The sequence below is a fragment of the Maniola hyperantus genome, chromosome 25 (genome assembly GCF_902806685.2).
Source record: "Maniola hyperantus chromosome 25, iAphHyp1.2, whole genome shotgun sequence".
Taxonomy (NCBI): domain Eukaryota; kingdom Metazoa; phylum Arthropoda; class Insecta; order Lepidoptera; family Nymphalidae; genus Maniola; species Maniola hyperantus.
Window position 1 is genome coordinate 7,548,807 of NC_048560.1, and position 27,616 is coordinate 7,576,422.

At 38.7% G+C, this 27,616-nt stretch overlaps 1 protein-coding gene across 7 annotated transcripts in view; it reads right to left on the bottom strand.

The window, feature by feature from the left end:
• nrm (neuromusculin) overlaps positions 1 to 27,616 on the bottom strand; it is a 506,208-nt gene that overhangs the window by 133,910 nt on the left and 344,682 nt on the right. For all 7 annotated transcript variants that reach the window (XM_069507073.1, XM_069507071.1, XM_069507068.1 and 4 more), the window contains exon 4: positions 21,275 to 21,429. In XM_069507073.1, coding sequence (XP_069363174.1) covers positions 21,275 to 21,429 — 155 coding nt within the window. The remainder of the gene's footprint in view (positions 1 to 21,274; positions 21,430 to 27,616) is intronic.

Below are 27,616 nucleotides of genomic sequence, written 5' to 3' on the forward strand. Positions count from 1 at the left end.
GACGCCATTTTCTCGTTTGTGTTTCCTGAGACGAGTGGAGTAATATTTTACTGTGGTTTATTTCTATCTTTGTAGCTAGTATTTTTTATATAAGGCATTTCTCTATCTTACATTTTGTTAAAATAAACTCCGTAAAATGTCTTGATGATTTTAATAATAATAACTAATAAATTTCATCCATAATTTGTTAGTAACAGTAGACCTTTTTAGCTATGTTAGTAACTTAATTAAACATTTTAGTTTCAAAATGCTCTGGTTGTGAAACTGAAGTGGCGTGGGTAGAGCACATAGTTCGGAAAACCGATAGACGTTGGGTGGAGACGAAGGTGCTTGAAAGGTGTCCTCGGACCAAAAAGAATACCCAGAAACATAACATCTATTGTACCTACCTCAATCTATGCATATAAATGAATGATTATGATTATGATTTTTGTATGCAATAAAGTATTCCCCCCCCCCCCCCCCCCCCCAAAATGAAATTGCAATCGGAGAGAGAACGCCCCACAAGCCCGCACTAACACGGTACGGGCGAGCGCGGGTTACGTGCGGGTGTACCATCTCGACCTGTCGCGTACTTTACATTAACATTGCCCACCCAAAGTTTATATTATCCAAACCACTTCAGTGATTATCTATCAGGCGGGCCGGAAAAATGTCCTGCAATCTTATCGACTGGGTAGTTGCCAAGCCCGTACCCCTTTTATGTCACGCGTTGTAAATAGATTATCGACTGTATGATATTGATGATCGGCCATTATCTATACTTGGCACGATGAATGATATATGAGTTGAGTCTTTGGAATTTTTCTATAGAATTTCATGTGTGCAATATTTTTGGCCTATTGTGTACGGGTTTTGAAGTTCGTTCAAGAGGTTCAATATCAATTTCTGTGAATGAATTTATGTGTTAATTTTTATTTATTTATGTCAATTTCATAAGTTTAATTTTGAATTTAGTTCAGTGTTTTTGATATTTAACTGCAGGGTTAATTTTTTTAAGTGATATTAGTCTGGTAAAGAGTTCGGCTTTCTATTCGGGAGGTTCAGGGTTTGAACCCGGGCATGCACCTCTAATTTTTAAAGTTCTGTGCGTTTTAACTATTATGCAATAAATATGTCAGTTGCTTAGAAACGTACATGCCTGAGGGTTCGTAATCAAATCAAAGGTCATACAAGTTTGCCAATCCGCCCTATGCCAACGTGATGGACTATGACTTAAGCCCTATGCTAAGCAGTCGGACGATGAAGACTTATGATTTGCAATTTGTAATAATTAGGTACCTAAGTACTTATTATAATTATTTACTAAGAATATTATCATCAAAACCCTTTGAATTGAATTTTGAGGAAATTGCAAAGTAGTCGTTTATTTGAAACCCCAAAAACGTTTCATAAAACATTTCTCTGTATCTTTCACGCCAAAATTTAAATTTGCATCCGTGTTTTAGCGAAATACCGCTTGAATAAGCAAACTAGTTGGCTGGTGAGGCGAATATTCTACAGAGACAAATGGTGGGTTCCGCATAGTGAAATGGATATATCCATGTGCGCTGGAAGAGGTGTGCCATACGAAATGACAGTTCTTTTTTGGGCCGATTCGAAGATTAAAATTGACACAGTAGGTCGGACTCCGGAAAACCTGGATCAATCATTATTACAATCGCAATTGTTTACATGCGCATTTAACTATAATGTATCGTACCGTGGATACCGTATGTATAATGGTAACTAAAATGTCACGATCGCAAGCACCTCTGATTAGTTGACCGTCGCTCAGTATTAGATTGTTGCAACAACAAGAATACCATAAATTCCGCCAATCACAACAATGGAGATTGTCATAATTTTTTTTTTTTTTTAAGAATATTAGCCATGTTAAATGTCTAATATTCCCCCAACTAAGCGTAAAGCTTGTGCTAGGAGTAGGATACGACAATAGTGCAACGGGCGGGGTTTGAACCGTCGACCTTTCGGTTTTCAGTCCACTCCTTTACCTGTTGAGCTATTGAATTGAGGCTCTATATAATAATGATGATTATTTATTTATTTATTTTATTTTTATTTTTCATGTAACAAAATTGTAGTTACCAAGTAATAATAAATTAAGTTACATTGAATACGCTTATCTCTAAACACAGATAGTATATATCTCTAAACAGTCATAGTTTAGTAGATTCGCTGAATTTATGGTACTCTTGTTGCAGTAATGCATTGTAGCCATTACTGAGCGAGCGTCAACCAATCATATGTGATTGCAATCATGACATTGTTGCAGTCATTTTACCGTAATCGAGCACTTTCATATGTCGTCGTGTTGACACTATGTTGACAGATGTCACAAACACTGACTTCTAAGTACGCTCACATGACAAGACACAAGACGGCCAAAATCAAGTTGCTTCAAAAACAGATCGGCAATCACAGATCTAGCGTACCTACATGTATTAGTAGAGGTCAGTGGTTCTATAGTAGGGAAACTAAGAGATGAATATACGAATTCATCAGGAGCAAAACAATGCAGTAATAGAATGCTTTCATCAATTATATTTTTCTTTTATAAGAAAACTTCGTCCGCGTGGACTACACAATTTCAAACCCCTAATTCACCCCCTTAGGGGTTGAATTATCAAAAATCCTCAAAAAAATTCATCACAACAAAAATCTCGAATAATTGCCAGTATTACAAAATAATCTAATCTCTTTCTAATTAAAATCTCTTTTATTTTTTAACTAAGCCTAAGTACCTTAAAAGTCTGTCATTGCAAAAATTACGGAAATCGTGGGTCCTAGAGACAGAGAGGGCTCAACGAAATCAAATTATGATTTAAATCCCTCTTAAAATCAATTCCCGGAGGATTCAAATTAAATTTACAGGAAATATAATAATTCTTTCCTATCAAAGGTGAACGCACATTTATGAATATTAAATACTAGATGATGCCCGCGACTTCGTCCGCGTGGAAATAGGTTTTTAATAATCCCGGGAACACTTTGATTTTCCGGGATAAATAGTAGCCTATGTCCTTTCCCGGGATGCAAGCTATCGCTGTACCGAATTTCAAAATCGGTTGAACGGATGGGCCGTCAAAGACTAGCAGACAGACAGACAGACACACTTTCGCATTTATAATATGTATGGATGTATGGATAGGATATAAACGGAAAAGCTGACTGATTGACTGACTGACTAACTGATTTAACAACGCACAGTTCAAACTACTGGATGAATCGGGCTGTTTGGCATTCAGATAGCTATTATGAGTTATGACGTAGACATCCGCTAAGAAAATTATTTTGAAAATTCAACCTATATGTTATATCAATTTATAGATTCTCACGGTCGTCGGCGTCGACTGAGTCGTCAGGTGACTAGTCGACCGTGTGTAATGGGTCTTACAGCCGTACTCAGAGTCGCTTAATCGTTACTTCAGTATAGTTAAAACGAGACAGAGTTATATCTATGACATAAATCTGTCTCGTTTTAACTCAATCTTAAGTAGGTAACGACTAGCGACTCTGAGTGCGGCTGTTATTATTGTAATGCGCGGTAATGCGCGTTCACCTTTAAACGAAATGTAATAATTCTTTGCTCTTTAAAACCCAACATCCCGTCCTCCTCTCGAGTGTTCCGCAGACATTTTTCAAGATCCCTCCTCCTCCCCCCTCTCTCCTCCGTCCCCTCTCAAGATAACGCTGAGTACCTTTCTATTGCGCCGCAAATCGCCTTACATTTGTCTGTTTTAAATAAAATGACATTTTAATAGAGGAAACGTTACTTTCTTTTCGCTGCGATTTTACTTTAAACGGTTTGGGAGAAAAGTGATATTATGTTTAAGTTAAAGCTTTGCCGGTAGGGTGGTAACTAGCCACGGCCAAAGCCTCCCACCAGACCGGACCAGAAATTTAGAAATTATAAAATTCCAAACCCCTGCCAGGAATCGAACCCGGGACCTATTAATACCACAGCGCTCACCACTGCGCCAGGGAGGTCGTCAAAAAGTGTTTTTTTAAAATCCTATCTTGTTCTCTATAATCTCTATGATCAAAGTCAAAGTCAAGTCAAAGTCATATCATTTATTCAAATTGCCTACTGTTGTACACTTTCTGATAGTCAATTGCCAAATATGCAATACTATGATGTAGTGGTGATAATTAATTACCTAAAAACGTAAAAACTTAAAACTAAAGTTCTTCCCGTACTCATCTATGGTGCTGCAACGTGGACGCTGACAAACGGCCTTGTTCACAAAGTCAAAGTCGCTCAGCGAGCTATGAAGAGGGCTATGTTAGGAGTTTCCCTGAGAAATAAGATTCGAAATGAGGAGATCCGCAGGAGAACCAGGGTCACTGACATAGCCCAAACTATTAGCAAGCTGAAGTGGCAGTGGGCAGGTCATGCCTGTCGTAGAGGCGATGGCCGTTGGAGCCGGAAAGTCCTTGAGTGGAGACCGCGTTTAGCAAGCGTAGTGTGGGACGCCCTCCAGCACGATGGACCGACGATATAAAGAGGGCGGGAAGTGGCTGGATGAGGAAGGCTGAGGACCGGGTGTGGTGCCGCTGTAGGAAGGTCTATGTCCAACAGTGGACATCCACAGGCTGATGATGATGATGGAAACTTAAGTTACGCTATAACAAAGTAAAGCGGTGAAATAGAATAAGAAGACGACCTCCCTGGCGCAGTGGTGATTGCTGTAGTCTTAATAGTGGGAGGCCCCGGGTTCGATTCCTGGCAGGGGTTTGGAATTTTATAATTTCTAAATTTCTGGTCTGGTCTGGTGGGAGGCTTCGGCCGTGGATAGTTACCACCTTACCGGCAAAGCCGTGCCGCCAAGCGATTTAGCGTTCCGGTACGATGCCGTGTAGAAACCAAAGGGGTATGGGTTTAATAAAAACTGCCTTACCCCTTCCAGGTTAGCCCGCTATCATCTTAGACTGCATCATCACTTACCACCAGGTGATATTGCAGTCAAGGGCTAACTTGTATCTGAATAAAAAACCAAAAAAAAGAAGATATTTTATATATAATATCTATGTCTAAAAAGAGAAATTGACTGACTAACATTAACCATGCGAGACCAATAATTAATCTATGGTAGTAACGTAGGTAGGTACCAGTAGCGTGCAGGTCATAGAGGCATAAATGCACTGCTTACCCCAGTTGTATAGCTCAATGCAAATTTTACATTATGACCTGCCAGTAAAGGTTCCTACCTAACTAATGTCTACCCTGGCTTCAAACCCTGTGCACGCCACTGGTAGGTACAGCTGAAAACGCTAGATCTACAGACTTTAGATCTTCTCGGTAGGAAAGGCATTCCGAACCAGTGGTACTCGTAGATGCATTGCATTCTACTCACGAGTAGGTAATCACGAGGAAAGCATAAAAAAGGATTAAATTTTCGGGTAAAATTTCATGGAAAATCATTATCGTGATTTTCACGATAATTTACCAAAATCGGAAACAGGAAATACATTAAAGTACGTGAGGGCCTCATTACTGGTAATGGCTTTCTTTCATTTTTGGAGAATGTGAAGTGAAGCCATTAGAAAAGCCGCACATTATACAGGAAGATCTTTTTGGTTTTGCACAAATTTTTTTTGGTGGTTCTGTATCGTTAATAGAACACATTTCCATTCATAATTTTGTACTTTTTTTGAAATAATCTTTTTACCTTAAAATACGCAAATCATGGTCATACTATTCGTAAACAAAGCACGCGATAAGCACGCTAGCTGACTCTGACGTTTTCCCTTAAAAAAGTACCAAGTTCGCATCTAAGACGATATTAAAGCGCGCAGAGGTCAACGGCCGCCGCGCGCGTCATCGGGTGTGAAAGCGTGTAATTTAATCAACAGCTGAAGATAACGTTTGTAGGGTGACCCTAATCATCTGTTCAAAAGTGGATATCTTTGGTAAACGATAACTTTGGTATTCTTAAGTAAAATGAAAAAATAAAAAATATATGTTAATTAAATTTCGTTTCCATGCAACATAAAAAAAAATGTGCAAAACCAAAAAAATCTTCCTGTATACATTATGTAATCAGTACAAAACCCCGGTTTTATGCACTGTCCAATTAAAAGAATGTAGCGTGGAATAACAAATATCATATCTACATACACTAGGCTTGTCCAAGAGTTTGGGCTGGGTGTTGGAGTTTATTTTTTAGGGTTCTGTGCCTCAAAAAGAAAAACGTAACCCTTATAGGATCACGTTGTTGTCTGTCTGTCTGTCAAGAAACCTACAGGGTACTTCCCGTTGACCTAGAATCATGAAATTTGGCAGGTAGATAGATCTTATAGCTGACATTTGGGGAAAAATCTCAAAACCGTGAATTTAGGGTTAGATCACACAAAAAAATTAAATTGTGGTCATGAACTAATAATTAGTATTTTCAACTTTCGAAGTGAGTGACTATATCAAGTGGGGTATCATATGAAAGGTCTTCATCTGTACATTCTAAAACAGATTTTTATTTATTTTTATGCATCATAGTTTTTGAATTATCGTGCAAAATGTCGAAAAAATACGACTGTAGTACGGAACCCTCATTGCGCGAGCCTGACTCGCACTTGGCCAGTTTTTTTTTAGACAGACATACAACAACGTGATCCTATAAGGGTTCCCTTTTTCTTTTTGAGGCACGGAACCCTTATAGGATCACGTTGTTGTCTCTCTGTCTGTCTAGAAACCTATAGGGTACTTCCCGTTGACCTAAAATCATGACATTTGGCAGGAAGATAGATCTTATGGTACTTAATTTCTATCACTTGCTTTATGCAGTCTACAGTCTAAGACTCTATTCCATCAAAATTGTAAGATTTTCATTCCGATTTTCATATTCCATTCAAAAACTGTAGAAACTAATTGGAAACGCTAAAGATCTGTAGAACAATGGCAAAGAGCGCATGACCTACATAAGCATAATACCTACCTAACTTAGCTCTGTCTAGAATTCTCTTTGCCGTTTGTCGTTGCACATAATTCATACTAACGTTTTTTTTTTTTTAAATTTCACTAGCTGATGCCCGCGACTTCGTTCGCGTGGAATTAGGTTTTTTAAAATCCCGTGGGAACTCTTTGATTTTCCGGGATAAAAAGTAGCTTATGTCACTCTCCAGGTCTTTATCTATACACATGCAAAAAATCACGTCAATCCGTTGCACCGTTGCGACGTGATTGAAGGACAAACCAACAAACAAACATACTTTCGCATTTATAATAAGGGTACCTGATTCAGATACAAGTTAGCGCTTGACTGCAATCTCACCTGGTGGTAAGTGATGATGCAGTCTAAGATGGTAGCGGGCTAACCTGGAAGGGGTATGGTCAGTGGCGTGCAGGTCATAGAGGAATAAATGCACTGCTTACCCCAGTTGTAATAGCTCAATGGATATTTTTCATTATGACCTGCCAGTAAACAGGTTCCTACCTGACTAATGCCTACCCTGGCTTCAAACCCTGTGCACGCCACTAGGTATGGTAGGTGTAATCTTATGGCGCTGGATGGCGGCGAGACCGTGGTGTGTGGAAGTCCCTGCAAGAGACCTATGTCCAGCAGTGGACGTCTATCGATTGATGATGATGATGAATATTATACCTACGAGTATATTAGACTTGTAAGAGATACTGACTTTACCCGGTCATCAGAAAATCCGCACAATTCGCTGCAAATCTCCGAGTGAGCGCGCAGAAGCCTATAAATTCCACAAAGCAGACATTGCATAACTCCTGAACTGTACACGACATACACACAGACAGATCTAAGCTAGGTATTGTGAGAATGTGGGTCGTAGTAGCTATGTCCTATAAAACTTGCAAGTTAATCTCGAAACAGATAGATGTAGAGTTTCTTGCCGGCTCTTCGCAGTAGGATCTACTTTCCGAACCGATAGTAAAGTATCGAGAGTCTTTTAGAATGTTCGAAACAAGCAACTTAAGAAAATAGATGAAAATTAACCATCCCATCCGTACCTACTAGTTTTTAAAAATCCTGTGAAACTGTTTGATTTTCCAGGATAAAAAGTAACCCTTTTCCCTCTGGGATGAAAGCTATTTCTGTACGGTACACGGCAGAACATATTGTACACGACCTTTAGAAAGAGATAGCGGTTTCGTAGAGCGTTGTCTGTCGTTGACACGGACAAAACGTCACATAGGTATGAGTGACAGAGACAACACCAACATTCTAAAGCCCGATGTGTATTATTTTCTGCCACGTACCTACTGTAAAAAAAAGCTGTGATAGCCTAGTGGTTAGGACGTCCGCCTTCTAATCGGAGGTCGGGGGTTCGATCCCGGGCACGCACCTCCAACTTTTCGGAGTTATGTGCGTTTTAAATGATTAAATATCACTTGCTTTAACGGTAAAGGAAAACATCATGAGGAAACCTGCATGTCTGAGAGTTCTCCATAATGTTCTCAAAGGTGTGTGAAGTCTACCAATCCGCACATGGTCAGCGTGGTAGAGTTTTGCCAAAACCCTTCTCTTTGAGAAAAAAACCCGTCCTCTGTAGTGAGCCGGCGATGGGTTGATCACGATGATGATGATGATGATGACTGTAAATATACAGTAAGGCCTCGCCTGAATCCCCACAAATAGTTAAATCTACCATAAATAATTCCCTTTTATCGTCAAAAAGAAAATAAATCAAGTGGAAATAGTAAATCGAATTTAAATCGGCCGCTACAGTACGCTCTTGAATAAAATATCTTCCTTTCCCACTCCGCCGCATTCCCAACCAAATAATATATCGACGTTTTGGCTAAAAGTGGCATTTTCCATCAATAAATATGCAGCTTTGGTAATAGTCACCATCATCATTAGCCCACTACTGAGAATGAGTCTCCTCTCAGAATGAGAAGGGTTTAAGCCGTAGTCCACCACGCTGGCGTAGTGTGGATTGGCAGATTACATTATGGAGAACTCGCAATCATGCAGGTTTCCACCTTTACTGTTAAAGTAAGTGATATTTAATTTCTTGAAACGTACCCATACAACTCTAAAAAATTAATAGTGCGTGCCCGGGATCGAACCTCTGACCTCCCGACTAGGAGGCCGACGTCTTAACCACCAGGCTATCGCCGCCGTTTGGGACATAGTCCGCCACGCTAGCCAATTGCGGTTTGGCAGACTTCCCACACCTTTGAGAACTCTCATGCATGCAGGTTTCCTCACGGTGTTTACTTCACTGTATGTAAGTCTACTGTATGTATTGCTTTGCTTTTCCTGCTTCTTTAGTAGTGGGAGGGCGGGTGGTACATACTGTAAACTGCAATCGATTTAAATCGGCCGGTACAGTACGCTCTTGAATAAAATATCTCCGTTTCCCACTCCGCCGCATTCTCAACGAAATAATATATTGACGTTTTGGCTAAAAGTGGCACTTTTCCATCAATAAATAATATTATGCAGGTCTGTTAATAACTGGGAATGCTTCTTGTTCGAATTTTTATTTATAAACAACTAGCTGATGCCCGCGACTTCGTCCGCGTGGAATTAGGTTTTTAAAATCCCGTGGGAACTTTTTGATTTTCCGGGATAAAAAGTAGCCTATGTCACTCTCCAGGTCTTTATCTATACCCATGCAAATCACGTCAATCCGTTGTACCGTTACGACGTGATTGAAGGACAAACCAACAAACAAACACACTTTCACATTTATAATATACTGACTAGCTTATGCTCGCGACTTTGTCCGCGTGGACGACACAAATTTCAAACCCCTATTTCACCCTCTTAGGGTTAATTCGTCACGTAGCTTTGATTGGGTTTTGTCTAAATTATAAACCAAACATATATAGCATCGATATAAATGACAAGATATGTAATGCCCAAGCGAACAAAATTGTTCACGGTTTTGGAACTGAATAAATCAGCGCCACCTCTTAGATACTAATGAACGACCCGTTTGAAATCCAGACGTCACTGAGGTTCCATTGGTGCTAAAGCACTACTGAGTCGGTCCCATTTTGTTTGTTCAATGGCCCTGTCCAGTGTCCATACGAAGTAATAAATAATAATAAAAACCTTTTATTCAGCCAAATTTACAAATAGGTATAAACAGGTAGGGTGCCGTAGTCCCTGGGGAACCAAGGAGCCGACCAGTGTCCATGCTCCTTGGTTCCCCAAGACCCAGGCACCCACTTCTTAAAACTAGCTTAGTGTCTATCTTGGCCGAACGGGGCGCTGCCTCAGCTTATTGCTGCATTCGGTCGACTGCAGCGCTGATTTTCGGGCATGGCCCCCAGTGATATCACGGGCCGATCGGGAGCGCGAACATCCCGTGCCTATTTTATATTTAAATAAGTCAATGATATTTAGCTTGTATTAATAGTTAGGTTTAGTTTATACAAAGTTTTATTGATCAATGCAGAGATAACGCAACGGGCGCGGTGCGTTTTTATTAATCAACTAGCTTATGCTCGCGACTTCGTCCGCGTGGACTACAAAATTTCAAACCCCTATTTCACCCCCTTAAGAGTTGAATTTTCAAAAATCCTTTCTTAGCGGATGCCTACGTCATAATAGCTATCTGCATGCCAAATTTCAGCCCGATCCGTCCAGTAGTTCGAGCTGTGCGTTGATAGATCAGTCAGTCAGTCAGTCATTCAGTCATTCAGTCAGTCAGTCACCTTTTCCTTTTATATATTTAGATAAGTCAATGATATTTAGCTTGTATTAATAAAATAAACACTTGTAATACCACTGTAATACAATCTAAATCTATATTGCTATACAAAGCCTCGTGTCAACCCTTTGATACGTAAATATGACATAATTAGCGGAGCCGTGTCGAATGGGGTGTGAAATACCCCACTGTGTGTGGGGCATTTCACACCTATGATAGGCGCGTCTCTTCGATTTGAAGTCTTTATGTTTAAACTACTCCGTCTCCGTCCGCGTGGACTACACAAACCCCTATTTTACCGCCTTAGGGGTTGAATTTTTAAAAATCTTTTTTAACGGATGTCTACATCATAATAGCTATCGGCATGCAAAATTTCAGCCCGTACTTTTTACTTATATTATAATTTTAAATATTAAATTTTTGCTAATACTATAAATGCGAAAGTGTGTCTGTCTGTCAGCTAGCTTTTCACGGCCCAACAATTAAAACTATTTTGATGGGATTTGGTACAGAGTTAGCTTACATCCCGAGGAAGGACATAGGCTACTTTTTATCAAAGAGTTCCCACGGAATTTTTAAAAACCAAACTCCACGCGGACGAAGTCGCGGGCATCATCTAGTAAGACATAAATCTATATTGCTATACAAAGCCGCATGTCAACCCTTTGATACGTAAATGTCATAATTAGCGGGAGCCGTGTCAAATGGGGTGTGAAATACCCCGCGCTGTTATTTCTTAAGGGGGCGTGTCTCTTCTATTTGAGGTCTTTACTTTCATTATAGTACTTTCTTCGTTCATTTTATAAATTCTATTTGATAGATTGGTCGTGCGAAACATAGTGGTATACAGGATGTAACCAGAACGCTAGCAAAAACTTTATTGTTATACTAGCTATACTATACCCAAACTCGATTAATGGACGGAATGATAAGCAACATACTAAACCTTAGTGGTTTTTTTGTTGTGTTAAAAGTATTTGTAAAATGTTCAATATTTGATAGTTAATAAAAAAAAAAAAAAAAAAAAAAAAAAGCTTATGCTCGCGACTTCGTCCGCGTGGACTACAAAATTTCAAAACCCTATTTCACCCCCTTAGGAGTTGAATTTTCAAAAATCCTTTCTTAGCGGATGCCTACGTCATAATAGCAATCTGCATGCCAAATTTCAGCCTGATCCGTCCAGTAGTTTGAGCTGTGCGTTGATAGATCAGTCAGTCAATCAGTCAGTCAGTCAGTCACCTTTTCCTTTTATATATATAGACTACCTAAACACTATCCAATACCAATAACCATTTGCCTCATTTTGTAGTGTTGATGATTTAGTCTTTTTCAAACCCGCAATGTATAGCGTGCAGAACTCGGGTCAATGCCCCGCTTACGACGCAGCGTTGACTCCGAGTGGCCTACTTATGCAACGTTCGTTGACGAGCGTCAGTCATATGTTGAATTGTTTAAACTTTTACGAAATTATAGGATTTTTAAAATAAAAAAATCGCGTTGTTTTCGTGGTATCATTTTTTTATTTATTTAGATACAAGTTAGCCCTTGACTGCAATCTCACCTGATGGTAAGTGACGATGCAGTCTAAGGTGGGAGCGGGCTAACCTGGAAGGAGTATGGCAGTTTTTATTAAACCCATACACCTTTGGTTTCTACACGGCATCGTACCGGAACGCTAAATCGCTTGGCGGCACGGCTTTGCCGGTAGGGTGGTAACTAGCCACGGCCGAGGCCTCCCACCAGACCAGACCAGAAATTTAGAAATTATAAAATTCCAAATCCCTGCCAGGAATCGAACCCGGGACCTCCCACTAATAAGACCACAGCGCTTACCACTGCGCCAGGGAGGTCGTCAAATCATATCATATCAGTAATCATGTACTATCTACTACCTGCCTTCGTTTTTGCCATCGTTCTGGTTACACCCTGTATAGTACAGTCTTTAACTCCTGAGGATGCTCCGGTGTTGGGGTAAACCATACGTTGAAGATTTGTGTGGGGTTTTCGTGCATGTTTTATGGGGGGTTTTGGGCATTTAGATAGCTATTATAATGTAGGCATCCGCTAAGAAAGGATATTTGAAAATTCAATCTCTAAGGGGGTGAAATAGGGGTTTGAAATTTGTGTAATCAACGCGAACGGAGTTGCGAGTATAAGCTTGTTTAAAATATAAAAGTCTCATGTCAACCCTTTGATACGTAAATGATATAATTACCAGGAATGGCGTCAAATGGGGTGTAAAATACCCCATGTTATTCCGTCTATTGCACGCTGTCACTTTATGATGGCGTCTTATTAATAAAGGGTTATGATTGAACGGTACTTTTCTTATTATAGTCCGGATATGGCTTTGATAATATTATATTTCAAAGAAAGAAAACAAGTGTTTCGCTAGCTGCAAAGTGTCGCTACTAGATGGCATTAACAGTCGCTTCAGTACTGAGTGAACATACATATCACAGACTAGCTTATGCTCGCGACTTCGTCCGCGTGAACTACAAAATTTCAAACCCCTATTTAACCCCCTTAGGAGTTGAATTTTCAAAAATCCTTTCTTAGCGGATGCCTACGTCATAATAGCTATCTGCATGCCGAATTTCAGCCCGATCCATCCAGTAGTTTGAGCTGTGCGTTGATAGATCAGTCAGTCAGTCACCTTCTCCTTTTATATATATAGACTAGCTTATGCTCGCGACTTCGTCCGCGTGGACTACAAAATTTCAAAACCCTATTTCACCCCCTTAGGAGTTGAATTTTCAAAAATCCTTTCTTAGTGGATGCCTACGTCATAATAGCTATCTGCATGCCAAATTTCAGCCCGATCCGTCCAGTAGTTTGAGCTGTGCGTTGATAGATCAGTCAGTCAGTCAGTCAGTCATTCAGTCAGTCAGTCAGTCAGTCACCTTTTCCTTTTATATATATAGATTTTGTCACTGGCAGCAGAGCGTCAGAGCGTCGGGTGCGATCCCAGGAGACGCGGGTTCGAATCCTGCCGGTCCGCAATTTTTGATATGTATTTAAAATTATTTAAAGAGAGATAAATTATTTACTAACGTAAGTGTGTACTTTATTTTCCTTGGCTTATTTATAAGAAAAACTAATCGCAGGAACCTTCTTGGATAAACACGTAAGCGACGCGGTAAGCACGGCGCTTGAGACGTTCTGGACTTAGGTTTTAAAACTTTGACTGATTGACTGACTCATATATCAACGCACAGCCTAAATCGCTGGTCCTAGGGACATGAAATTTGGAGAGTGAGTTCTTTGTAAAAATTAGGTATCCACTAAGAAAGGATTTTTCGAAATTCTGCCCCTAAGTGGATTAAATGGACGTTTGAAATTGATGTAGTCCACGCGGACGAAGTCACGAGCGTAAGCTAGTTTAGTAATAAATAAAGCTGTCTGATAGACTGACATTTATAATATTATTAGTATGGATTTTTTTTTTTTTTTAGTCAGGTACAAGTTAGGCCTTGATTGCAATCTCACCTGGTGGTAAGTGAAGATGCAGTCTAAGATGATAGCGGGCTAACCTGGAAGGGGTATGGCAGTTTTTATTAAACCCATACCCCTTTGGTTTCTACACGGCATCGTACCGGAACGCTAAATTGCTTGGCGGCACGGCTTTCATTTCTTGTACACCTTAGCGACATTAAAAAAAGAAAAATTGGAAGTTCAAATTGTTTTAATAAAAGCTTCCGGCATAATTTTTGCAAAACTACATCCGTTTCAGTATTTAAACTTTAAAGTAACAAATGAAAAAACAGAAGAGAAATTTCACAACACAAAAAAACTTTAACCCAATTAAGGTTTGTTACACAACTTTTACAGCGTAATTTACAGAAACACATTGCATTTTACAAAACAAAAAAAAAACCCCTTTTACAATACGGAACAAGGGAAAATCGGAAGAACCCATGACTGAGTAGCTGTTGTAAGCTGCAGAAATTCAACAATAAATTTATGTAAGCTATACATTACTGTTCACATGTTGAACGGAAACGGACGTCCGGGTACAAAGCGCGCGATGTATATGATGTATTGTGTTTCGAGCGATAACGCTAAAGTGATGTAGATTCTCGGGATACGGGCAACTGTGTTGTATTTAGTGATGCGTATACTTTGAACTACGAGTATTTTGTATAGTGATGTACCTATTGAATTGAATCAGATTTTTTATAAATGAATTGTGATGTATCGCAGAAAATATAGATCCTCTTTATTTCCCGTCCCGTAGGATTTTTGAAAAAACCCGGCCTTATACGCAAAGGTGGGTCAAGTTAATCTAAAAGTTAGCTTCGATATTTAAAAAGTTGCTTGTAAGTACATCATCATCATCATCATCAACAACAGATAGAGGTCCACTGCTGGACATAAGTCTCTTGTAGGGACTTCCACAGGCCACGGTCTTGCCCGCTAGAATCCAGTAGATCCCTGCGACTCGTCTGATGTCGTCCGTCCACCTAGTGTTGAAACGAATTAAAATATGATTTCAATCTTCCTTAATCTCAATTACTTGTAAATCGTTTTAACCCCTAAAACACCAACGTAGGCTATAATGCAAAGATGATCGCCTGGGGTCTTTTCCACCCCATCGTGTTTTAACAACTATAATTTAGCTCGGTAACAAATTCCACATTTATATGTAAATCTAGTAAAATGCTCAATCTGCTCAATTTGCTCAATCAATTCTGAGCCAAATGGCGCCTTAAATTTGCTTAAACGGAGATTTTAATGGTATTTTGTAGAACGCTTTAGCATTATTCAATAACGATTGAATTAATTTACATGAATAACTTGTTATGGTGAAGTTCTTTAAGGGCTTGATTTTGAGTGGAAAGGGTTTAGAAATAATTGTTTTGTTGATGTTTTCGTAGTAAAGATCGTGTCAACAGGATATTTGGAAAAAAAACATCCTGGAGGGCTTTTAATCTATCCATAATAATAATATTAATGAGAAAGTGTGTCTGTCTGTTTGTCTGTCTATCTGCTATTTTCACGGCCGATCCATTCAACCGATTTTAACGAAATTCCGTACTTGCATCCCGCGGAAGGACATAGTCTACTTTTTATCCCGGAAAATCAAAGAGTTCCCATGGGATTAGGGTATTAGTCCACTGCGCTGGCTAAGTGTGGATTGGCAGATTTATCAGACCATGTGGAACATTATGATTGACTTTTTAACATTAGAATAATCAGTGTAAGTTTGTATGGAAAAGCGCGAAGGTATCGCCTTTATAATGGGGAGTGCTCTGAAGAGCTTTCTGACCTCATTCCACCCTCCTTTTTCTACAACCCACCGCGCGCCACCGTAAGCAATTTCACCCTCACCACCTGGGTGTCTGGTGCACTTCGACCGTCCGTTGAGCCAGATCCTTCTTTCCACGCACATGCAAACTGTGGAACCAACTCCCATCGGCGGTGTTCCCTTTAGATTACAACATGGGGTTATTCAAGGGGCGGACCAACAAATTCCTAAAAGGCTGGCTCTGGTGCTGCAAATGTTCATGGGCGGCGGTAATCACTTAACATCAGGTGACCCGCCTGCTCGTTTGCTCGCTATCTCTATTTAAAAAAAAGGTATGGAGTATAAGGAATCACGCAGTTATCACCAGCAATTCGCTTCAGGTCGCCTATTTCAAGCCAATAGTAAAATAGTTCATTCTAAACCATTATCCGAACCCAATCTATCCCTAACCTCAGTGATTAATTACATTAATTGCCTCGTTTCGGATAACAAAGGGCCCCTGGACCACGAAATTCATTTAAGGGTTAGGCGTTACACTGCTATTACTTGGGACTTCATTATTTTCTATTTCAGGAAACTACGGGGTCTAGAAATTCGTATGGAAGAAAAATCTCTTGTAATGTATTATCTAAATATATAAAAGGAAAAGGTGATTGACTGACTGACTGCCTGACTGATCTATCAACGCACAGCTCAAACTACTGGACGGATCGGGCTGAAATTTGGCATGCAGATAGCTATTATGACGTAGGCATCCACTAAGAAACGATTTTTGAAAATTTTACCCCTAAGGAGGGAAATAAGGGTTTTAAATTTGTGGACGCGGACGAAGTCACGAGCATAAGCTAGTTTAAATATATGTGGTGCTGGAGACGATCAAGTGCGATTCGGATTTGCACACCAAGGGTTCCGTACTATAGTATACGGTATACCTAACACTTTAATAATATAGAACACTGCAAGTTAATGATGGACTGCGCCATCTATTTGTGATTTAGTAAATTATTTTTTCGTGAACACATTTTTTTTGTGATGGAACCAAAAATTCACAGTTTTCGGAATTTTACCTTTACTTGTACTATAAGAGTTACCTACCTGCCAAATTTCATGATTCTAGGTCAACGGGAGTGTTCGCCAACGTAACAGGTCGAGTTAACAATCAGGGAGGGGACATGCCGGTGTGGACCAGCGAGAGTAACGTGCGGGTGTGCGGGGCGTCTCCCTCTCCTCATACCTCTTGGAAATTAAACGTCTTTTCTTTCTTTCTTTCTATATTGTGTCGGTAAGAAACACCTACAATATTGTCGACGGAACAAAATGATCTTCGCGGACGTAACTGTCGTAACAAAACTCCAAACACCTTTGACGACCTCCCTGGCGCAGTGGTGAGCGCTGTGGTCTTAATAGTGGGAGGTCCCGGGTTCGATTCCTGGCAGGGGTTTGGAATTTTATAATTTCTAAATTTCTGGTCTGGTCTGGTGGGAGGCTTCGGCCGTGGCTAGTTACCACCCTACCGGCAAAGCCGTGCCGCCAAGCGATTTAGCGTTCCGGTACGATGCCGTGTAGAAACCAAAGGGGTATGGGTTTAATAAAAACTGCCATACCCCTTCCAGGTTAGCCCGCTATCATCTTAGACTGCATCATCACTTACCACCAGGTGAGATTGCAGTCAAGGGCTAACTTGTATCTGAATAAAAAAAAAACAAGGGCCGAATGTATCAAATAAAATACCGTCGTCCAATTTCTCTTCATAGAAAATCAGAGGGGAGAGAGAGGGGGACACATAAAATATATAAGATGCAATAAGTGGGAAAGAGACAATAAAGGTGCTCGATGAAATCGTATCGCCCGGGGCGGGATGAACGCAATATCCTAGAACGAAATAGTCCAAGATCCCAGTGTCGCCAGACACTACTTATTTTTTTTGCTAGCTTGTGCTGAGGGCCAGATTAAAGATATCAATTGCTAAAGGTACGTAAAAAAATAACTCAATTTTCTTAAAGTCTGAGTGATGATTTTTTATGTATATTTCCTGAATATTATAATATATTCCTTAATATCATCCATGGCATGGGTTTAATAAAAACTGCCATACCCCTTCTAGGTAAGCCCGCTTTCTCTGCATCATCACTTACCACCAGGTGAGATTGCAGTCAAGGGCTAACTTGTATCTAAATAAATAAAAATGCACATTAATAGTATGTACACTATAAGCTCTATTCCACACATTTTGTGTCTTAGAAAATAGGTAATGTATGGCGGTACCGGGATCTTGCACTATAACGGTTGTTGAAAATAGTGTCGTGAAATTGTCGATATCTATCATATCGAGCATTTTATTTGTTTCGGAAGGGTATATTTTATGGCTTGGGGGCGTGAAATATTGCAGCTGTTTGGAGTGTTTTTACGTTTTGGGATGCATGAAGTGCAGAGGGTTGTCGGAGTGCTAATAGAGATTTACGACTGGTTGAGATGAAACTTTATTATGTTGAGGTAATTTTGGTAGATTTTCTGATAGTTTTGCTATTTCGATGGTTTTTTTGTCTTCTCATAACTTGAAATCAGACAGTTAGGCATACGTATATACATCGTGTTTGATAAATCATATATCATGACCAACAGGTTAGTGTCATAATACAAATTTGTTCAAAAAATTACACGCTTCAACTTATTACTGTCATTCCTAAATCTAAATATATAAAAGGAAAAGGTGACTGATGGAATGACTGACTGACTGACTGATCTATCAACGCACAGCTCAATGTACTGGACAAATCGGGCTAAAATTTAGCATGAAGATAGCTATTATAACGTAGGCATCCGCTAAGAAAGGATTTTTGAAAATTCAAACCCTAAGGGCTGAAATAGGGTTTGAAATTTGTGTAATCCACGCGGACGAAGTCGCGAGCATAAGCTAGTCTAAATATATAAAAGGGAAAGGTAACTGATTTAATGACTGACTGACTGACGGATCTATCAACGCACAGCTCAAACTACTAGATTAATTTATTGGTCTCGCTCTGACATATAAGCTTATTTAAAGCATTTTTTTTTTTACTTTATTTATATAAAGAATATAAGCCATGTTAAATGACTAATATTCCCCTTTCCTCTCCAACTAAGCGTCAGGCTTGTGCTAGGAGTAGATACGACAATAGTGCAACGGGCGGGGTTTGAACCGTCGACCTTTCGGTTTTCAGTCCACTCCTTTACCGGTTGAGCTATTGAGGCTTTACGATAATATTTCTTTTCTGTTCGTTATACAGACACACATACACTCACACATACATATGTTGTGAATCACCTACTAGGTATTTTTACTAGTTAATTGACTTTTATATTTTCATATTATTATATTATTGTAAAGCTTGTTTAAATTATCAAACGTACTGTTATAAATTTATATTTAATATCTATTTAAGTAATCTGTAAAAAATTGTAATCCTATTTGGCCTTATTTTCAGTCTGTTATTATGTAAAATTATATTGTATATATCGCTGTTGATTGCAAAAAACAAATAAAATAAAATAAAATAAAATAATCATCGCAGGAACATCACTAGACGGATTTGTATGATTGCGATTGACTCTACTACTTATGATACGTGTTAAGAATTATCCACTTCGGGATAAAATATTGGATTTGTTTCTGTATTGGGGGTAAATAAATAAGATATATCTTTCTGACGGGTGGAAGTGTTGATAACACGCTTTTTATTTGTTTTGTTCCTTGAAATACAATCCATACTAATATTATAAATCCGAAAGAGTGTCTGTCTGTCTGTCTGTCTGTTCGTCTGTCTGTCTGTCTGTCTGCTAGCCTTTCACGGCCCATCGGTTCAACCGATTTTGACAAAATTTGGTATAGCGATAGCTTGCAACCCGGGGAAGGACATAGGCTACTTTTTATCAAATCAAATCAAATCAAATATTCTTTATTGCACATGTGGGTATGTATGTATATTCAGATGTTACAGTTATTAAAGTTTCACCACAAAAAGCCATATTATGGCATGCAAAAAATAAAAACTAAAACCAACTTACTGACTTAAACTACAATTGAATTATCTATTATTACTTATCTTTATACAGTTAATAATTATATTTTATACATATCTACTAGATTTAACAATATAATACAATACTATTTAATTTAAAGAATGCTAATAAAAAAATGCTACAACTTATTATAAATTTGTGTCTGTTAAATACTCTTTAATGGAATAGTATCTTTTATGTAGTAAAAATTCTTTAATTTTATATTTAAAAGTTTTAATGTTTATTTTAATGTTTTAATTTTATCCCGGAAAATCAAAGAGTTCCCACGGGATTTTTAAAAACCCACGCGGACGAAGTCGCGGGCACCATCTAGTAATGTAATATTTCTACTATTCCAAATTCCTCAATGCTTGAAGACAAGAATCTTCAAACAGTCTGTTGCCAGTGATGACACAGATCTAAAAATCTAGCTAGGATAGCCAGTTCTTGATCTTGTAACATTCATAATATTAAGCACTAATTGTTCAAGATCAAACCCATGTATGTGTGTAACTATATGATTGAAAAATAAACGTTTTATTTATTTATTTATTTATTTATAATGATGGATAAATTTAGCAGAAACAGTTTCCGGTGCGAGGTCGCCATTCTAGCACCTTGGGACCCCAACGTCTATCATGCTCTGTCCATTGCCACTTCAGCTTCGCAACCCTTTTTTAAAGCCTCAATAGCTCAACCGGTAAAGCAGTGGACTGAAAACCGAAAGGTCGACGGTTCAAACCCCGCCCGTTGCACTATTGACGTACCTACTCCTAGCACAAGCTTGACGCTTAGTTGGAGAGGTAAAGGGAATATTAGTCATTTAACATGGCTAATATTCTTTAAAAAAAAAATTATAGACTAGCGCTTGTCAGCAATCAGTCTTGCTGGCAAGTGGTGATGCAGCCTAAGATGGAGCGCGCTTGCTTAAAAGGTGCTTGTTTGTTCTTGACTTGAAAGTATCCATATTAAAATTTATGACAATCTCCCTGGCGCAGTGGTAAGCGCTGGGGTCCTATGAGTGGGAGGTCCCGGGTTCGATTCGTGGCAGGGATTTGGAGTTTTATGATTTCTAAATTTCTGGTCTAGTCCGTGGCTAGTTACCACCCTACCAGCAAAGCCGTGCCGCCAAGCGATTTAGCGTTCCGGTACGATGCCGTGTAGAAACCAAAGGGGCATGAGTTTATTAAAAACTGCCATACCCCTTCTAGGTTAGTTCACTTCCATCTTAGACTGTATCGTCACTTACCACCAGGTGAGATTGCAGTCAAAGGCTAACTTGTATCTGAATAAAAATAAATAAAAAAATTGGAGGGGAAAACTGCTGCTGGCCGAAAAATAAACAGTTGGACTTACTATATGTATGAAAATCCGTGACTTGGACGGTGTTGCAGTCCTCTCCCACTTGCAGGTAAGTGATCTCGCAGCGGTAGACGCCCTCATCATCAGGCTGCACGTTGGTGATGACCAGCTCCGCATACGTGGCGTTGGGCTCGTGGGCAATAGACATTCTGTAAAGATAGAAAGTTAAAGTTTACAAACTTGGGCTATAAAAGTAGGTAAGTAACTCATCATCATGATCAACCCGTCGTCGGCTCACTAAATTTAAATGTAGGGGCTCCTTTTTCCCTTTTGAGGTACGGAACCCTAAAAATCCCTGAAATTTCTTTGATTTTCCTGAACAAAAAGTAGCCTATGTCACTTTTCAGATAAGTATTTAACTATCATCATCATGATCAACCCATCATCAGCTCACTACAGAGCACGGGTCTCCTCAGCATGAGAAGGATTTTGGCCATAGTCTACCACGATAGCTAAGTACAAATTGGCAGACTTCACACACCTTTGAGAACATTTTGGGGAACTCTCAGGCGTGCAAGTTTCCTCACGATGTAATTCCTACCCAAGAATTACTACTAATAATAATTCCCAAAGTATTATAAAACTAGCTGATGCCCGCGACTACGTCCGCGTGGAATTAGGTTTTTAAAAATCCCGTGGGAACTCTTTGATTTTCCGGGATAAAAAGTAGCCCATGTCACTCTCCAGGTCTTTATCTATACCCATGCAAAAAATCACGTCAATCCGTTGCACCGTTGCGACGTGATTGGAGAACAAACCAACAAACCAACAAACCAATAAACCAACAAACAAACACACTTTCACATTTATAATAAGGGTACTGAAAAACAAAACTGCGAAAATCATAACAATCAAAAGTATAGTAATTTACACACGGATCTGCGCGAAACAAGAAGGTAAAAGTAACTAAAAGCTTTCCAACAAAAATCCAAAGTTTTTGTTTTCCATTCCAGACGTGGGCGAAACCGCAGGCAGTGTCTAGCTACGAATCCGCGAAAAAAGTAAAAGGCCCGCGGGAAAACTCATTCCGTATTTGAAAACTTTTTGATAAACAACTCCGGGAAATTACATGAAGAATATGTTACATTTCTGCTGTAAAAAGAAAAGGGTAATATCCTTTTTCAACATTTCCGTATAATAAGGCTGTTTTCAGCACGTTTTGGACTTCGTCCACGTGGATTTTTGATTTTCCGGGATAAAAACCGGCCAAGTGCGAGGCAGGCTCGCGCAATGTATAAAATATACCAAATACCAGGATACCAGGCTATTCAACTTATACAACCACCAAAATAAGAAATCAAAATGGAGGCGTAGTCATATATGTGGAAAACTCTCATAGTGCTAATTTAAAAGAACCTAGCCTTCATGAATCAGACTGCATTCTAATTCAAATAAAAAAATTAATAACAATAGTTGGTATCTACCGTTCACCCTCTGAAAGAAACACTGATTCTTTCCTTATATCACTGGACAATCTACTTCAAGGTTTAAAACAGCACCCAAATCTAATTGTATGTGGAGATATAAATATAAACATAACTCCATCTACAAATAATATCAGTTGTACCGAATATCTCTGCCTAAACGCTGAGCATGGACTACTGCCGAGCATAACCATACCGACTAGAGGCGACTCCTGTCTGGACCACATTATGATACGATCAACTGGAAAGGCAACTGGCGTAGTCTGCAGTTCGGATATAACTGATCACGACATAGCCATCACAGGACTTTTACTAAAATTGAAATCCGAAAGGTTACCACGCAAGAGACTAAAACGAAATATTGAAGCCATCAAGCTGGACTTGGAAAACGAAGACTGGTCATCTATCATTAATGAATACGTAGATGTGAATGTAGCAGTGAACTCCTTTATGTCCCGATTGTTGAATATTATAAACCGCCATACAACAATAGTCACCCTGGCTCGCTCGAGATATAACCTAAAGCCTTGGATAACCCATGGTCTACTTAAGTGCATGAGACACCGTGACAAGTTACACATGCAATACAGAGCAGATACAGAAAATGAAATATTAAAAATTACATACAAGAGATATCGTAACTTTTGTAACAATCTTCTACGGAAACTTAAAAATGAGTACGAAAAAAAGCAACTAGAAGAAAGTTACAAAAACTCCAAAAAACTTTGGAAAACAATAAAAAACATATGCCATCTTAAAAATTCTTTTCCTAAAGTGAATGAACTACTTGGACCCACCCAAAAGGTGCAAACTCTAAATTCATGTAATAATTATTTCTCGACATTAGGTCAAAACCTAGCGAACCAAATTCTATCAAATATTGGCGAAACCGAAGAATCAATCGTAGCTACTGTTAAATTAAGTCGTTCCACATGTAATTCCTTTTATATGAAACCCACGGACCATTACGAAGTGGAAGCACTTATTTTACAACTCCAGAATGGGAAATCTTCAGGCATTGATGAAATAAGCAATGAACTTATCAAACTAATAGGAAAAGAAATACTACAACCACTAACGGCTATCTTTAATTTAAGTCTGAGTACAGGTGTATTTCCCGATCAGTGGAAAATTGCAGTGATAAGTCCAATTTATAAAACAGGTCCAAAGAACAAACCCGAAAACTATCGTCCGATATCTTTGCTTGGCACCTTCTCTAAGCTTCTGGAAAAAATAGTTAATAGGAGACTTGTGTCTTATCTTGAGTCCCATAATATTTTATCTGAGAGACAATTTGGCTTCAGGCAAAGTAAATCAGCGGAAGACGCAGTCCGCCTCTTGACAACTATAGTGTCAACTCACCTGGACCAGCAAAAAGGTTGTATAGGTCTATTCCTGGACCTTGCTAAGGCTTTTGACACCGTCTCCACTGCGGTACTACTTAGGAAGCTTGAATGCACTGGTATCAGAGGCATACCACTTCAGTGGTTCAGAAGCTATTTGACCAACAGAAAGCAGTGTACAAAAGTGTCAAACTTAAAAAGTGACATGCAAAATATTAATTTCGGTGTTCCACAAGGCAGCATAATTGGGCCAACACTATTTATACTATACGTTAACGACATACATAACCTACCACTCCAAAATGCTGAAATCATCTGTTACGCCGATGACACTGCCTTAATATTCCACGGCCTGACTTGGGAGGAAACATACCAATATGCTCAGCAGGGAATCTCAGTGCTATTGAAATGGCTTAATAACAATTTGCTGACGTTGAACATAGCCAAAACAAAATACCTTTGCTTTCATAAAACTGCTGTATCCGCTCCAAACAGAATCTATGGCTACAGTCTTAAGATTCACAGGTGCGGCATGACGAATACAAACGGTCCTAGAATTCCTCAGTGCAATTGTGAAGAAATCGGCAAGGTCAACGTCATTAAATATCTTGGGATCCAGGTGGATCACAATCTTTCTTTTAGGTCCCACATCGCTTTCCTTTCAGGCCGAGTGCGAAAAGTCACTGGCATAATGAAAAAATTACGTGACGTAGCAAACATATCCACATTAAAATTAATATATTTATCATTATGTCAGTCGCTACTCAATTATTGCATTCTATCTTGGGGATGTGCAGCAAAGACAATTTTAATAGAATTAGAGAGAGCACAACGCTCAGTCTTAAAAGTGATGTTAAAAAAACCGTTCAGGTACTCCACTGCACTACTTTACAAAGATAGTGGAGTGCTGACGGTCCGCCAGCTATTTATTTTAAAAGCTGCCATAATGAGACACCGTCAGCTACTCCAATCCTCAAATGTGGACAAAATCTTTAAAAAAAGAGTACTTAAAGTCGATCTTCCAGGAGCGAGAACAGCCTATGCCAGACGATTTTCACCATATGTTGAAGCTAAAATTTACAACTCTGTTGCGAAGTCTTGTCATCTTAAAAACCTTACGATAAAACAGACAACTGACATTATCACAAAATGGTTGAAATCTTTGACATACAAGGACACAGAAGAAATAATTTCGGCAAAAAAGCTATAATATAATATGTTATTTAAAACTATACTACTTATGCTTTGTAACCTACCTAAATACCTAATGTGCAATAAATATAATATTATAAATTTTTATTTGTTTATTATACATATAATATTATAAATAGATATTTGTTTATTTATTTATCACTCCTCTCATTCATCATCATATTATATTTGTTTGTATCTTTGTAACTGTAATTAGTAATATTATATAAAATATTCTAACCGCTAAACTTTCCTAGTCCTCAGTAAAACCCACTAGGAAATCATATATGGTCTCCACGTCACAGGTTTAACCTAGTGTGGAGACCACTAGTAATCGACGCCAAAATAACGTGTTTTTGTTAAATAAAGATATTTTTATTTTATTTTTTTATTTTTTTAATGAGGGTTCCGCACTACAGTCGTATTTTTTCGACATTTTGCACGATAATTCAAAAACTATGATGCATAAAAATAAATAAAAATCTGTTTTAAAATGTACAGGTGAAGACCTTTCATATGATACCCCACTTGATATAGTCACTCACTTCGGAAGTTGAAAATACTAATTATTAGTTCATGACCACAATTTAATTTTTTTTGTGTGATCTAACCCTAAATTCACAGTTTTAAGATTTTTTCCCAAATGTCAGCTATAAGATCTACCTACCTGGCAAATTTCATGATTCTAGGTCATCGGGAAGTACCCTGTAGGTTTCTTGACAGACAGACAGACAGACAGACAACAAAGTGATCCTATAAGGGTTCCGTTTTTCCTTTTGAGGTACGGAACCCTAAAAATTATCCGTGTCCGGGATGCAAGCAATCTCTGTACCAAATAGATGATGCCCACAACTTCTAAAATCTAAAAGTTTGTCAAAGGAAGTCTTCCTTCAAAGTTAAAAGATGTCCGATATGGCTTGCATCTATAAGCAAATCTTATTCGAGAGAGAAACAATAGAGTATAGGCTATGTTTCCTTGCCATAGTATCGGCCCAGTTGGTCTTATCAATATTTGCTACCAGGTATAACTGCTAATCTCTTCGGACGAATTCTTCATATAATTATGATCGAACTTCACTTACAGGTAAGTTCGTTTAATCATTAATTAATAAGGCTATTCTTCTATTTTCCCTGAATTTTAAGCATCCAAAGATATGATTGAATATTTTTTCCTAGGACTAATTTTGGCCTTTTAATTTTGAAAAACATTTTAATTCCTGAAAGGCCAGCAACGCATTGGCGGTTCCTCTGTTACTGCAAATGTTCATGGGCGACGGTAATCACTTAACATCAGGTGACCCGCCTGCTCGTTTTTTATTTTAAAAATCCATTTTTTTATATTATTATTATTATATTTTTTTTCTCTCATTTATTTATTTTTCTCATTTTTATCATATTTTTAAAAAAACAACAAATAATAAAATAACAGAAGCAACAAAAAAAATAAAGTAAAGTAACAGAAAATCAAATAACAGGAACAACAAAAAATAAAATAAAATAAACAACAGAATATAAAGTAACAGAAACAACAAACGACAGAATAACAGAAACAACAGAAATTAAAATAACAAGAACAACAAAAAAAAAACTATAATTAAAAATATGATAAAATGGATCCCACTAGCAGCGGGCCAGGATCCAAGCTGCCAATGGTCAGGGCTCCAGAGTGAGGAACCTCCTCACAATGCGTGCCGTCTCAAGAACCACTGCCTTCTGTATCCCCTTGCATGCCCTTGATCCAACAATTAAGCGATAGTTTCTTAAGATGTTGGTCGAAACTATTCGCAATAAGGCCATGGACTGGTACAACTATCGGTACAATAATCGTTGAGTCAACACTCCACATGGCGGTAATCTCGTGAGCCAGGTCCAAGTATTTTGATACTTTTTCCTTTTCTGCTTTCACTAGGTTATCATCATGAGGAATATTATTATATTATTATTATAGTTCCCACTACCCATATTATAAATGTGAAAGTGTGTTTGTTTGTCCTTCAATGACGTCGCAATGGAGCAATGGATCGACGTGATTTTTTCATGGGTTAAGACCTGAAGAGTGACATAGGCTATTTTTTATCCCGGAAAAGCAAAGAATTCCCGCGGAATTTTAAAAAACCTAAATCCACGCGGACGAAGTCGCGGGCATCAGCTGGAATCTAATATTTGACAGATATCGATTCAGTTTGGGTGGACATTATCGGTCAATAAAAGCACAGCAGTTATGAAACTTGCAACAAAACCTTGAGGCTTAACCTACACTGGCAGGCGTCATCATGGCAGCGTGGCAAGGGGTTTTGAATATTATAATAAGTATTTTTAAGTCTTTGATTTCACGTGGCGCAGTGGTGAGCGCTGTGGTCATATTAGTGGGAGGTCCC